Source organism: Rhopilema esculentum, chromosome 7 (genome assembly GCF_057945365.1).
Source record: "Rhopilema esculentum isolate cy_ngs chromosome 7, ASM5794536v1, whole genome shotgun sequence".
Lineage (NCBI taxonomy): Eukaryota > Metazoa > Cnidaria > Scyphozoa > Rhizostomeae > Rhizostomatidae > Rhopilema > Rhopilema esculentum.
The window spans coordinates 12,908,740-12,924,089 of NC_142821.1; the positions used below are offsets into that span (position 1 = coordinate 12,908,740).

A 15,350-nucleotide genomic window follows, 5' to 3' on the forward strand; every position below is an offset into this window, starting at 1 on the left:
CCCTCAAATTAATCTTATTAAAAAACAAGTTAATCGAGCTATTTTTCAATTTATCTGGGCTGGCAAAAATGAACTAGTCAGCAGAAAGACAATGTTTCAACCTGCAGATAGGGGTGATCAAGGTGTAGTTGACTTACACCTAAAAACCAACACTCTTCACCTCAAGTTTCTTCAGTCAATAATCGATGCAAACTATGACTCCCCTTGGGTATATTTTGACCGCAATATCGGTTTCCAACTTTTCAAGTACTTTCCAAATGAAAAATTTATCCCTTCCAATTTGTTTCCCCATGCTTTAACACCATCTCCACATTACAGTCGTCTTCTCTCTTTGTCTAATTTGTATCAAGTTGTTGTTGTATCGTTAAGTGCCTCGGGCATATCTGTAAGTAATATTTACGGCAGCATTCTCGCCTCGGTCATCTCCGCCATATTGCCGGCCCTGGCATAAATACTGCCCTCGCGAAGCCACGACTGTGGCAAATCCCATGGGAACATGTTTGCTCCCGCCTCTCCCAAGGCCCTGAGAACGATGTCTTATGAAAAATTTATCATAGAGTCCCGAAAAAAACAGCAAGTCACTTAAAAAGTTGGGGTCTGAATATCCCCGAAAATTGCGACCAATGTCACCAAATCAAAGACATCAATCATGTTTTCATCGACTGCCGAATTGCAGTTGCAGTCTTCGCGTCCCTACAGCCGATTTTCGAACAGCTGCTCGCCACATTTTCTGTAATCCCCTCCATCGTCATATTCTTTGAATTTCCGAATGGCATTCATCGGAATGCCAAAACTCTCTGCCGTTGCCTATTAAAAATCACTCTGTATTCCATCTGGAAGCATAGATAAGATTGCTGCTTTGAAAAGAAGGCCCCCAACCCTCTAGGTGTTGTTTCATTTATTAAAGCCACTGTTAGAAACAGAATAAAGTTCGCTATGTCCTCTCTTTCCTTATTTACAAAGGAATTCCCGATCTGGGCTAATGACAATGTCCTCTGCAGCTACCAAAACGATGCGCTGTCCCTCAAAATCTAGCTGTTAAACCTATTTTCTCTCTTACTGTATTGTAACAACTGCTTAGCTACCTACCTTTTTATTGTATAATCAAAACGTAAAAAGATGAACATTCTCAGCCTGAAATTCTCTCCTGTTGTCTCTGTAACTTCCATTAAACTATTAGCGTTATATTGTCAGTAGATTGTAATGTTTGAATTTTCTGTTAATCCTATAAATGTCAGTAATTCTGTATTTTAACCATTTGTCTGTAACAATTATAGTGTCGCCCCTCTCTTTTCGTAAAATTGTAAAAATTATCCTGTCAAGTAAAATGTTGTAGTCAAGGGGGACCTCTGCACAAAAGGGGCAGTTGTCTCCCTTTGAATTGTTACGTTCTCTGTACATGATTCTAAATGTTACACCCTGTCCCTACTGTGTCATCAGAGGGCAAGAAAAAAAAAAAAGTATCTGTTTTTATCAGCTTAAAGACCCTGTGCTCCCCATGAACCTTTGCGAGCGCACAACACATCAAAATGTAAACACAGCACGAACTAGTGAAACGTGGTAATAACATGGCCGCTAACTTTTATGGTTCCCCTATTCACGAGGAAACTGAAGTCGTAGAAGGCACTGATGACTTCTCACTTGAAAGTGTAAGAAGCGAGCAGCACGATTTGAAGGTTTGAAAGTTTAATCTTTGTTACCTGCCTTAATTGTTACTTGATATTTGTGATATTGTCGAGCATTCATACTTTATCTGGTGTTCTAAATTTGTTGTATGAACAGGCATTTATTTCTTTATGATTTCAGAGGCCTATTTGTTTTTGCAAGAGCACATGCTCAAAACGCTCAGAAAGAAGGCCAGGCTGTCCTTGCAAAGACGCAAATTTAAAATGTAGTGAACAGTGCATGTGTGGCAAAAAAAGTCGAGGCACAATTGTGAAGTGGTGCTCAAACGGAAAGGTGAATTAACTCTTCTTTTTTTCGTCCAAATTAGACCGCCTCATAGAAAGTATATTAGTTAGTAACATTAAGATTGTATTATTTCTAACATTTTAGTCCAACCCAATTCATGCTTACAGTCCTGCTACAGACTTTGTAACGCCGTGTTTGAAACATGGTTAAAGGGGGGTTCATCATGGTCAAATTGTAAAAAAGTTGTAAAAAGCCAACTTAGGTAAGTTGTTCAGTAGTAAAAAGCTATTCTATTTTAATCTTCGATTTCTCCCACACTACAATATAAGGAAACTTATCCCAGCTCCCAAAAATACATATGAAATTGGGACTAAGCCTACCTTTTCTCTGTACTTACACATTTTTCATGGGCAATAGAATTGATGTGAACATGAAAGGGACCTTGCTAATGACTCATAGCAAAGCCTTCCAGATGAACAGAATCCTAAACAAAATTATTCTCGTAGCCTTGGCATTTCAAAAGTACCTTTCAAATCACCATACAAGTTAATCATTCACCCAAGCTCCCACTGCCCTTACTTTCATATTTCAAATGTATCAGAAAACATTCTTTTGAGATGCACAGTTATTTCATGTTGTAAACCATGATCAGGAGACAACCCTTTTGTTATTATTCCAAATCCCAGATTTTAACTTCTTTTGCGTCCTCTTGAATGTTTGATGGGGGGAGTTGACTTTTAAGAAAATCCCCCCAAAGCTTATCAGAATCCCTCATGTTAGATTCCCACTTTTTGTGTACAAGAATAGACTAGGTAACAGAGAATGCATACATTTGTATGAACATTGAGCTGTGCTTTCCTTAACCCAGATGCTAAGCAAAACATATTCATTTCTCTATAACTAGATCCTTATTTATATTGATCAGGGCTAGGAAGATTATGCTTTCTGGGAATGATTTGCCCTCCTGATCGTAACTAAAGAATAACAACCAACTTTTAGAATGTTACTTATGAGGTGAAATTACTTCATTTTTAGCCAGAGTCCATTCAGGCAAAACCAGCTGGAGGAAATCAAGCCAGAAATCAGGGTGGAAGCCAGGATGTAATCCTTTCCATAGAGCAGGAAAAAGAGCTTGCAAGGTTGAGTGTGCAGGTGAATATCAAAAAAATGTAAACTAGCATATTTTTTTATTTCATATGAAATAGTAACAAAAATTTTTATAAACAAATCACAACATTATATAGGCCAACATTGAGATTACCAATGTTTATTTTTAAAAAAATCAGCTTGTGACCCAGGAGCAGGTCCTTGAAGAGCAGGAACTTTTTGTTCCAGAAAAATTTCAGGCTCTATGTTTTTTATTCAAAAACAAATAAACAAGAAAAAAAACCTGACTTTCAAAGAACCTAGTATTATTAGTAAAGGCTAGATAACAAAGTTTTGCTCTAAAGATAGTAAATAAGGAAAACCACAACGCACTGAGAATAATCAACAACACGTAAATAAGTTAAGGCTAATATTTGCCCTGGCATTCATTAGAGCAAAAGTAAACAGACAAAATGTTTGTACTAAATGTGTTCTTTTTTATTTTTAGAATATAATCAATGACCTAACACTTGAAACACTTCAACAGCTCACTATTGAATTAGCTGTCAGTGGCGAGGGAAGCTTGGAGTTTGTGCGGGACCTGATAGATACCATACAGCGCCCAGAGGAGCCACTTCAAAGACCAAATTTGCAAATTTGGTGTAAATGTGGGATTTGTGTTGACACTGGGCATCCAGTTGAAAACAAGTGTTGTGACAGGAAAGTCTGTGTGACTGCCTACAGAATGTTTCCAAAGCTCTGTCTGGACAGAGATGTCCTACAGCTTAATATTACTGCAAGATGTGATATTCGTGCAGACCCTATGGATTTTTCTATGAATTCATTCAGGAAGGCTGCATATAGGCAGTTCACATTGTGGAAGTATGGAAGGCTAGGCAGAGGCAATCGAAGGATTCTCCCATCATGTGTGGTCAAGATAATTAGAGAAGCTTACCCATCACCCGATGGGCAGTATATGGGGTTTAAGAATAACTAAATTTGTTATTGAAATGTTAAATTTTACATTTTACAGTGACTTTTAGAGCTAAATTGAAAGTTTATTTCTTTGTTTCCATGCGTGATTTCCTTTCTTGAATAAGGTTGCTGGTTGGAGGAGGCTTCACAACTAGGTCCAGGTTCCTTGAAATGAGCTTTGGATCACCAGGAACTCTTGCAAGTCTCTCATGTACAGTGCCAGTGTGATTTTGACGATCAACAACAATCTTAGCCAGGCAATATGGAACATATGAATATTCCTTCTGTTCTTTGACGGGCTCAACTCGAAATTTCCTGGTAGCCTTGCTCTATTTTCGCTTAAAGCATGCTTGTCCATCCTTTGTTGTAGCCTGTGGTCGACTATTGTGCATATTGTGGTCTATTCCTGCAAGTGCCATTCTGCACTTAAAATAAGGATAGTCAAATGCACATCTTTTAGGAGCATACTTTGTAAGCATACTATTAAAATTCTCAATGGATCCTGTATGCCGAAATTTAGTGTAATATTTGAGTTTATTTAAGATTTTTGCATCAAGAACCACTGATCTCAATTTCTCCATCACTGCTGAATCTTTCTTTAAATACTGTTCAGGCTCAGCAGACTGAAGGGGCCCATGATTACACTGTGAATCTGCCCATTCATGTTCATAACAAACATGATGGAGAATACCAAGCCATGAATCTTTTAACTTTTCTTCATCCCCCTTTGCATTTTCACAGCAATGCCAGAAATGGTTGATTATACCCTCAATCCAGGGTTTTAGCTCCTTTCCTTCCTTGTTATCTACAAGGCTATGTAGCTTTTTTGTCAGCCTCTTGGACATGTGCCAAACATCCAATGAATGGGCCATGTTCTTAAGCTCCGGGTGAATTGCTGAAAAATAGTGATATATGTACACTTAAATACCTAAATACCTCTATCAAGAATAAAGGCAAGGATTAAAAAATCATTAAGGCAATCTCAGCACTGTAGTATCTGATACCTTGAAAACAATTTTCTATTTAATTTTTTAAGTTTACACTAGTATGAATTGTCAACTGTGTCAAAATAAATTTTTATAGAGGTTTGGGTAAAATGTATACTGATGAGGTGGAAATCTTTGCTATGACATTTTGAGAATATTAGTGTGTTTGAGATTATACCTTTGAGGTCTGAAATTCTCCTCATCAAAGAACTGGAAGCATCTGTAGCAATCTCTCCAATGTCAATTTGCTTCATCAAGCGCAGCAAAATGCGAGTTAAGCCTTCTCTTTCCATATTGGTAGCATCCCCACCAGTCTCCCGTTTATCAAGAACCTCCATGTCTATAATTAAATTTGTTAAAAGGTCCATGGCAACATAGAGACAGAATTGTGCAGAAAAGCCAGGGGAGTCATTTCTTCCATCTCCACCAACAATAATGTCTTTATAGGGCATCAATATTTTCAGAAGTTTGCACTTCATGTCATCCTACATAGTCAGTATCACTGGCAAATAAAATAGCCTTTGGTTTCTACAGAAAACTGATCTGTTTGGCACAGCAAGTCTTAAAAACTTACAAAGCAGCTGAAATTTTGAATAATTATTGCCGGAGAGTAGAACACAAGCCCCAATCAGCAAGTCATTTAAATAAATATCTTGATTGTGTGATGTTCCAATGACTTCTGAAGATACCCATAAGCCACTGTGTTTGTAAGGACAGCACCATCTTAAGTGTACAACGCTTCCTTTAAGATCTAATGCATAATCTAAAACTCCATGGCAGACAGATCCATTATCCAGAACATGAAGGCATTTTCTACCTTTCAGTTCTTTGAGTTTTTCCACAGATACAATCACTCTCTGCTGTTGGCTTAGCCTGTAAGCCTCACCAGCACCATCCACTGGAAAAAGCATGGTCAACGCATCTGATGCTTTCTTTTTTATTTCAGTGGCATTTGCAATTGCAGAAGCTTGAATTTGTGGGACTTGGTCATCAAGGCTTTCTTCAAGGTCCATTGAGTTAGCTTTGTCACAACTTTTAAAAATAAATGTCCTGTTCAAGTCAAGATCAGTCAAACCAGCTAACAGACTCTGATCTTCGATGTCTAAATTTCTAGAATGATGTAGTGTTTGATGGATTTCATCTACCTCTTCTTTGTCCAGTCCTTCATCATCTTCACTACTAAGTTGGGCAATTAATATTGATGTTTCCTTTGCTGATGTCAAGGTGGCACTAAAAGAAACAAATTACCAATAACAATTTTCTTTACACAACACAACAAGTATCATTTTGTAATCAGCATTTTTTGCCTACTGTAAGGATCTTTTTAAAAGGATTTTCATTCAACCATTCTTGGCTGAAAAAGAATTCTTCGCTGATAAAAAATTTGTGGAGTTAACATGCACAAAACCTGTTGCATATATATTTTAGAAAAACATTTAGTCTCAATTTCAAATGTGGTGTTAATTCCTTAAAAAGTTAGTTTTCATATATGGAAAGTGAAACAATCCATTAAAATTTGAAAAATGAAAGAATCCTTGCTACAATAGGTCTGAAATGTAACTTATCCAGAAAAGTTAAAAAGAACTGTCATCTTATTCACCATTTATCAGTACTTGAATCTGTACTTGAGTCACTGCTTCCATCATCACTGGAATCTAAGCTTGCACTGGAGCTACTATATGAATCTTCATCATCTGTGTTTGGGTCTGAGTCACTAAATGGATCTTCATCTATGGTACTAATATCTTCATTGAGGCCTTTAAGTCTTGAAAAAGTACCCCCAAACATAGTCTTTTCTGCAGCAGATTTTGTGACCTTGTGAGGGAAAAATTCATTCTCTAGTCCAATAGCACTGAAGTTCAGTTGTTGCCTCCTTCGTTTTTTTGTATTGATGGCGTTGATTCTAAAATAGGGACAAAAGACAAAAAATTCAGGTTTGCAGCAGTTTTTGGTAATGCAGAAAAATTGTAGATCCCAACACCAATTTTAATCATCTTTTTTATAATTTTAATCATATTTAATCAAAAAACATCAATTTTACTAAAAAACTCTACAAATCATTCAGCAAGGTAAATTGAACCATGAACTACAAATGGTGACATCCTATAAAGAGTGATTGGGGGCATTTTCAGCACAATTTATGGGTGAGACAATTTAAGAGACAAAAACAGCTAGCATTAGAGATTAAGTTTACACATTAGCAAGATAATTTGCAGTTGGGATTTAGAATTTGCAGAAGGGCAGCTGTTGCCCTTAAGTTTGAGTTTTTGTCTCAAAAACAATAAAGGGCAGCAGTTTTGACAATTAGCCGATGAGAGTGCCTGTTTCCAAATCTTCCTAAAACATGAACCATGCCCCATTAACACTTTAAATTCAACAGGAGATAAGGAGCTCTATTGTGTATGTTGTCTTTGACTTTTGACAAAGAAATGCGTTCACTTGTGAAATAGCACAGAATAGAAGAATCCCCAGGAGGGAGACTACATTGTTTTAGTTGATGTTGCCTTTGAGAAGTAGTGTGTGACTATTTCTCATCAAGTTTTGTCATACGTAATGAACTGGAATTGAATTGATTAAGGTTAAAAGTTCCAAATGAAAATTTGTCCATTAAAATTGGTTCATATAAAATGGGTTCAAAAGAATCTCAACAGCCAAAAACACGAATGAAAGTTATCACTTTCACATTCACCAGAACCTGTGATCCTTTCAGCCATGAGCCATCCTCTCATTTTGAAATATGCATTTCTTCAACGAAAGTTTTCTGTAAAGCCTATAACTACAAACATTTTTGATGACATGAAAATTTTCAATGCACGGTACACTGAAAAAAAAATGAAATTCACAGATATCATAGTTTGGCACTCACAAGAACATCAAAGCCCTCAAATGAAGTGTCCCTTTTACTGATTGTACCCTCGTTGTCTTTGCCTGGACTGCTCCTGAAAGAGTTTGAAACCCTCACTCCTTAAAACCAATTTGTAATATACCTATTTGTAGATGATGAGCAATATAAAATGCTACAAAAGTAAGCTTCGTTTATTAACATTAAGGGGCCATATCATATTCAAAAAAAAATCCAAAACTGTAATGCTTTTACACTGTACACAACTAACTATTGCTACTATTGGGACTCAAATGCTGTGAATATTTGTTTTGAAATCTTTTGCCAGCTCACTTTTAAAGCGTCTGATTAATGCGTTTGCAATTGGAACCTCAAAAAGTCTGGAATACTCTTGCAAACCCTTTGGCTTGACGCCTGTTTCCACCGTTAAAATTTCTCATAAAAACGTCATATGCAACAATACAAAGTAATAGTATGTAATTGGAAAATGCATGGCGCTGTCGCTGGTAAGGAAAAAAATTCAAACTTACCCACTGCCTTGATGGCATAATTGTGTTGCGTATTGGGGTTCTGAAGATGACCAAACTGACTTTACTTTCTACGTTTTGCCATAGCAGTGCTCCTTATCAATTCTTTCCGCCCCAAAACTAGAGTCTAACCCCATCTCACTTCCCTCGCTGAAGCATCTCAGTAATAACTTCGCAAATTCGTCACTGCTCAAAGTGTGCTCAGAACTTGAATAATCTTTCTTCGCCTTATTCCAGATATCGAAAGTTGATTCTAAGAAATATACCATCTTAAGAGGCTCCTTTCTCTTTGGGCGCCCCTTCACTTTCTTTCCTTGCGCGTCCATTATTACAATGGGAAATAATGCCTAGGCCCTAGCCTCTCGAAATCATTTTCGTACAGTATGAAAATCTCAAACTTCACTGCGAGACCGCAAAAGGTCCTGGGGAGCACAGGGTCTTTAATACAATAACAAAAGCATTTTGATTCAAGGAATTCAAAAAACCATCACTGATCTTTTATCGTTTGACCAACTATGGTGAACCTTTCCTTCAATTATATAAACTCTTTGGGCTTGCCACTCGAGTAATGAACAAGTGTCTATATGCAAGGTTTCAGCTTTCTTAGAATCATATCATCAGTCAGTGACAGAATGCAGTCATAGAACAGCTTCCATCCTCCCATCTTCTCAGTTTATCCCGTTCTCCAATCCGACTGCCACAAGGAAAGCCGAAAGTTAAGTTTAATTTTCTTCCCAATGATAGTCCAGTGGTATTTTTGCCTTTTGGGTCACGGGGAGGCTAGTTCATGAATAGATAGTAAGAGTAAGCACAACAACACGGAGCAACAGCGCGCGCTGTAGAACTTAAGCCATATTTTTTCGAAGAAAGCGCCTTTCCCTGCTGTCGCAGCTCACAACTGCTGCTGCATGCTGCTGAGTGGCCATGTGAAGCCGAATAACTCATTCACTAACTCACTCACCTCGACGACGTTCTTCAACATCCACAGATTGATTACTTTGCTGCTGGAGTGAGGGAGCAGGCAGGCAGGCAGGCAACAGGCAAAAAAACTGAGTGCTCCGCAAGCAACGAGGCAGACTTGTGGAGAGTCTGAACTGAAGACATGAGACTGGGTATCGCTTCTCGGCCTTTTGGCTAAGATCAATTCCACAAGTGGTGCAGCGAACTTTGCCAGAGGAGTTGGCGAAAGACAAGAGACAAGAGTTGGCGAAAGCAGCCGGTGAAGGGTAAGTTTTCGGCGTTGCTTGTGGGACAATCTCTCTGTTAGGACCTGCAGGTACGACGACCCACGCCCACTGCCGCAGGTACCCTAGCAGGGAAAGTGGTTCGGCTATTGGCCTCGGCCATTAGCTGAAGTATGGCGGAGAAGCTTGCTCCCGGGGGCTCTACGCCCCACGGGAGTGAAGATCTAGTCTTTGTTGAGGAAGTGAGTTCAGAGGGGAGTCAGTCGGAGGAGGAGACTGACTTTGTTTTAGAGAGAGAAAGGCTAGTGCTTCACCAGCAGCAATTGAGAAAGTCCGGCATCCCAGTTGTGCCATCAAGAAATCGCCGCCCGTACCCAGGACCTACAAGTGATGCTTTTGCCTCGAGCCGCCCGTTGCCAGCTTCTCCCTCTTCTGCAGAGGATACTGGTCGTTTGGAAAGAAACTATGCGGCAGCAGTTGTAAGAGCTGCAGCACCTATCACAGAGATGGTCGGCAGGTCAGGTGGCCTGCACATGAACAGTATCGGCAGGCCCAGGCCAAGGACTGTCTGCGTTCACTCAGGGAGGGGGGCCATTGACTGCAAGGCCCTCATTGCCAAGTTGGAGAATTGTATGCTGGCACCCACGCATGTCCAGGGGCTTCCAAATGGGGACCTTGAGGTCACCTTCCCCACGATAGCGGACAAGGGCAGGTTCCTTGGTCTGGATTTTGTACGTCATCCTCGGCATCCATGGCAACCGGGCCTCAGAGACCCTCCCCCTGTCTGGGTGAGGGTTTTTAACAAGCCAGCGGAGTTTGTGCCGGAGGTCGTGGAGAGGAGGCTCAGTCGGTTCGGCCGGGTTCTGTTCGCCAGGGAGAACACCCACCCTGGTACAAATAAGTTGAATGGAGTCATGACCCTTAAAATGATAATTACAGAGCCCATACCTAGTTATGTACACCTGGGTCCTGCCTGTTTGCTTGTGCGACAAGAAGGGCAACCTATGACGTGTCGTAAATGCGATAGCAGGACCCATTTGCCGCCAACTGCTCCGCTAAAAGGTGTTTTAATTGTGGGTGTGTCGGCCACATTAATGCAGACTGCCCCGAAAGCAGTCTCTGTCAGGGCTGTGGGTCGCCTGAACACCATCTTGTTCAGTGCGATACCTCGTTCTTCCCGGACCCGAGCGGAGCCGACGAGTCTGTTCCTGCGACACCAGCAGAGACCACCATGGCTTTCGACAATTTGGGAAGTGAGGCCGGCAGCTCAGCCACAGACGACCCTGAAACTCCGATTCCTGAGGAGACCACGTCAGATCAAGCCAGTGCCCTGGAACCCCCACATTGGGAGCAACCCAGCCTTGAAGAGCCAGCCAGCCTCGAAGAGCCATCCAGCCTGGAGGAGCCATCCAGCCGTCCAGACCTCAAAGAAGCACCCAGCCTTACCGACCCCGAAGAAGACGCCCAGCAAACCAAGAACTGGTATGATACCCTGTCTTTTCAACAGGGCTCTAACTCTTCCTCTAAATTTTCCTCCCCTCTTCCTCCCTTCCCAATCCCCTCTATCGACGCTGGCGTCCCTGTGGCTTCAAAGAGGTCCTTTCAAGACGATAATGTCTCTGCCATTTCCGCCGTGCGAAGGCCCTCTACCAAAAAGAAGTCGAAGGGTCATTCAGCTCGGCAACCCACCCCTTCCTAATGACCGATGATTTTGGAACTCCCCTCCCCCAGTGAGTGATGGCAGCTATTAATATATTATCAATCAATGTCCACGGCCTTCGAGACCCTGTTAAGTGCTCCAATGTAATTGACTGGCTTAAAACTAGGAAAGAGTCCGTCATATTTTTGCAAGAGACTTATTTCTCTGAGCCCGCAGACATTAGCTTTCTCAAATCCATCTGGAAAGGATCACTTTTTTCATCATTCGGAGGAATACATAGCAGATGTGTAACCACCCTCATTAAGGAGTCCCTGTCTGTCAAAAATTCAAAAATTACTCATGATAACTGTGGCTGATGGGTCAACGTTATTTTAGACACAGAAGATTCCAAGCTTCAGCTGTTAAATGTCTATGCCCCATGCCCCATAGGGGAAAGAGCTGCCTTTTTTCAAACACTGCCCCCTCACATCAGGGGGGAGTCCCAACAATCATCGGAGGTGATTTTAATTGTATATTTAATCTGTATCTCGACAAACTAGGTGGTGACAGCCAAGCAGGTTTCACTGCCCTAGAAGCTCTAACCGACCTTTTGAAATCCTTTAACCTTACTGATGTTTTTCGTTCAACGCACCCATCTGCACGCCAGTTCACCTGGACCAATTCAAAAGTTTCATCTAGACTAGATAAATTTTATGTTTCTTCTGAAATTTTGGCCAACGCCAAACAATGTGGGATAACCGTACTTCCCTTTTCTGATCATGATGCCCCTTCTCTCTCCTTCAAATTACGAAACACCTCACCTCGTGGCAGAGGTACCTGGAAATTCAACACCAGCCTCCTCGAAAATGAAGAATTTACATGTAATATGAAACATTTTTTGAAATTTTGGGTTTCTCGCATAAAAGACTTTGCAGGCAAACTACATATTTGGTGGGACATAGGCAAAAAGAAAATAAGAAACCGATGCCAAAAGTTTTCTAAACGATTAGCTAAGGAAAAGAGAGAAAAACGCATTGTCCTGGAAGGAAAACTGCAAAACGCAACAATTTCAACTAATGAAAATGAAAAAGAAACTGTTCCCCTTATTAGGAAAGAAATTGAAGAATTAGATCTCAACAACATTAATGGTGCACGTATCAGAGCAAAGGCGCTTGAATACCAATCAAATGAGAAATCTTCGCGCTATTTTTTCAGTCTTGAGAACTCACGAAAATCAAAAAAAATTATTTGAAAGTTGAAAACCCCTGATGGTAGAGTATTACAGGATAGTAGGGACCTGCTTGGCTGCATTGCTAACTTCTATGAGTCCCTCTATTCCCCTGAACCTGTCGACATTGAAAAACAGAATACTCTATTGAACACTATCGACCAATTTGTCCCTGAAAACTTTAAACTGTTACTTGAGGAACCACTTTCCGCAAGCAAATGTCATAAAGCCCTCACCAACATGAAATCAGACAAATCGCCTGGCTCGGATGGCTTACCAGCTGAATTCTATTGTTTCTTTTGGGATGAACTAGGTTCAGCCCTAGTAGATGTGCTAAACTTTTGTTTCAATAGAGGCCTTCTCACAGAATCTATGCGTTTAGCCATAATCTCCCTCTTATACAAAAAAGGAGACATTGAACTTCTTAAAAATTGGAGACCAATTTCTCTACTTAACATTGATTACAAAATTGGCTCGAAAGCCTTTGCAAATAGACTGCAACTGATCCTTCCATCCATTTTAAATAGTGACCAAACCTGCTCTATACCAGGCAGGTCTATATTTGAAAATCTCATGTTAGCAAGAGACTCTCTTGATTACTGCCAAGAGAAAAAACTCCCCCTCGCATTAATTAAAATTGAAGAAGAAAAAGCTTTTGACCGTGTGTACTGGGACTTTCTTCTAAAAGTCTTGGAAAGAATGAATTTCGGGCCAAAATTCATGTGTTTTGTGAAAACCATGTATACCAATGTTTCTTGCCAAATTAGCAACAATGGCCACCTTTCTAGGAAAGTAACCCTCAAACGTGAGGTAAGACAAGGCTGCCCATTGTCACCGCTATTTTATTGCATAGTAGCGGAGACCCTGGGCAACCTCATCCGTCAAAATCTCCAAATTGACGGCCTCTGCCTTCCAGGTTCACGAAAAGAAGTCAAAATTTCCCAATATGCAGATGACACCACCCTATTTCTAAGAAATAATTTTTTCGTTGAAGAAGCCATAGCCACTATAAAATTGTACGAATTAGGTTCCGGATCAAAGGTGAATTATGATATTGGCAAGTCCTGCGGAAAGTGGTTTAAGAAGCCCCCATATATTTCCGCTACTCCGTCTTCCCCTTTAAAATGGACCGACAGTGGTCTCGAAATACTAGGTCTCGAATTTGGCACTCAAACAGCCCTTGAAAGCTGTTGGATAAAACGGGTCGAAAAATTGACAAACAGGCTTGAAGCCTGGAAACACCGATCCCTTTCATTAAAAGGAAAAACCCTAATTGTCAATACAATTGCTCTTTCTGGCCTCGTCTTTGTAGGAACAATCTACCATCTCCCTACTGCTATAGAAAAACAAGTTAACCGAGCTATTTTTCAATTTATCTGGGCTGGCAAAAATGAGCTGGTCAGCAGAAAGAGAATGTTCCAACCCCCAGATAAAGGTGGTCAAGGTGTTGTTGACATACACCTGAAAACAAACGCCCTACACCTGAAGTTTCTTCAGTCAATTATTGATTTCAACTATGACTCCCCTTGGGTCTATTTTGCCTGCTACAATATCAGATTTCAACTTTTCAAGTACTTTCCAACTGCAAAATTTCTCTGTTCCAATTTGTTTCCTCATGCTTTAAGACCATCTCCACATTAAACTCGTCTTCTCTCTTTGTGTAATTTGTACAAAGTTGTTGTTGTTTTGTTAAGTGCCGCGGGCACACCTGTAAGTAGTATTTACGGCAGCATTCTCTCCTCGGTCTACTCCGACATATTGCCTGCATTGGCATGGAATGCTGCCCTCGCGAAGCAACAACAGTGGCAAATCCCATGGAAGCATGTTCGCTCCCACCCCTCCCAAGGCCCTGAAAACGATGTCTTATGGAAAATTTATCATCAGGTCCTGAAAACAGCAAGTTACTTAAAAAGTTGGGGTCTGAATATCCCCGAAAATTGTGACCAATGTCACCAAATCAAAGACATTAATCATGTCTTCATAGACTGCCCAATTGCTATTGCAGTCTTCGCGTCCCTGCAGCCGATTTTCGAACAGCTGCTCGGCACATTTTCTGTAATCCCCTCCATCGTCATATTCTTCGATTTTCTGAATGGCATTCATCGGAATGCCAAAACTCTCTGCCGTTGCCTACTAAAAGTCACTCTGCATTCCATATGGATGCATAGATGTGATCGCCGCTTTGAAAAGAAGGCCCCCAACCCTCTAGGTGTTGTTTCTTCTATAAAGGCCACTATTCGGAACCGAATTAAGTTTACTTTGTCCTCTCCTTCCCTATTTGCTAACGAATTCCCCATATGGGCTTATAATGATGTCCTCTGCGGCCACCAAAATGGTACGCTCTCACTCAACATTTAGTGTATCCTCTGTATCGTAACAACCTTTTTTACCTTTCTAACTCTTTATTATATTATAGTAAACAAAAACAAAAACATTAACATTCTCCGCCTGAAATTCTCTCCTCTAGTCTTTGTATTTTCATTAAACGATTAGCTTTATATTGTCAGTAGATCGTAATGTTTGATTTGTCAGTTAATTGTATCATTGTCAAAATTTTTTACTTTAACCAATTGTCTGTAAATTGTATCGTATCCCCCAACTCTTTTTGTATTTTGTCAAGTAATCAGTATATTGTAAAGTAAAATGCCTGCCTGCCTGCCTGCCTGCCTGCCTGCCTGCCTGCCTGCCTGCCTGCCTGCCTGCCTGCCTGCCTGCCTGCCTGCCTGCCTGCCTGCCTGCCTGCCTGCCTGCCTGCCTGCCTGCCTGCCTGCCTGCCTGCCTGCCTGCCTGCCTGCCTGCCTGCCTGCCTGCCTGCCTGCCTGCCTGCCTGCCTGCCTGCCTGCCTGCCTGCCTGCCTGCCTGCCTGCCTGCCTGCCTGCCTGCCTGCCTGCCTGCCTGCCTGCCTGCCTGCCTGCCTGCCTGCCTGCCTGCCTGCCTGCCTGCCTGCCTGCCTGCCTGCCTGCCTGCCTGCC

At 41.1% G+C, this 15,350-nt stretch overlaps 4 protein-coding genes across 19 annotated transcripts in view; 1 reads left to right on the forward strand and 3 right to left on the reverse strand.

The window, feature by feature from the left end:
* LOC135683795 (HMG domain-containing protein 3) overlaps positions 1-15,350 on the reverse strand; it is a 180,089-nt gene that overhangs the window by 48,842 nt on the left and 115,897 nt on the right. The gene's annotated exons all lie outside the window — the stretch shown is intronic.
* Positions 1,549-3,994, forward strand: LOC135683599 (uncharacterized). Its single transcript, XM_065198904.2, has 4 exons — positions 1,549-1,676; positions 1,807-1,959; positions 2,947-3,063; positions 3,506-3,994. The coding sequence occupies exons 1-4, from the start codon at positions 1,569-1,571 to the stop codon at positions 3,992-3,994; spliced, it is 867 nt and encodes a 288-aa protein (XP_065054976.2). The 5' UTR covers positions 1,549-1,568.
* Positions 4,302-5,437, reverse strand: LOC135683598 (uncharacterized). Its single transcript, XM_065198903.2, has 2 exons — positions 5,137-5,437; positions 4,302-4,867 (listed from the first exon to the last, which is right to left on the reverse strand). The coding sequence occupies exons 1-2, from the start codon at positions 5,435-5,437 to the stop codon at positions 4,302-4,304; spliced, it is 867 nt and encodes a 288-aa protein (XP_065054975.2).
* LOC135683384 (uncharacterized) lies at positions 5,444-7,893 on the reverse strand. Its single transcript, XM_089109161.1, has 3 exons — positions 7,825-7,893; positions 6,559-6,861; positions 5,444-6,188 (listed from the first exon to the last, which is right to left on the reverse strand). Exons 1-3 carry the CDS (start codon positions 7,830-7,832, stop codon positions 5,444-5,446), a joined length of 1,056 nt encoding a protein of 351 aa, XP_088965287.1. The 5' UTR covers positions 7,833-7,893.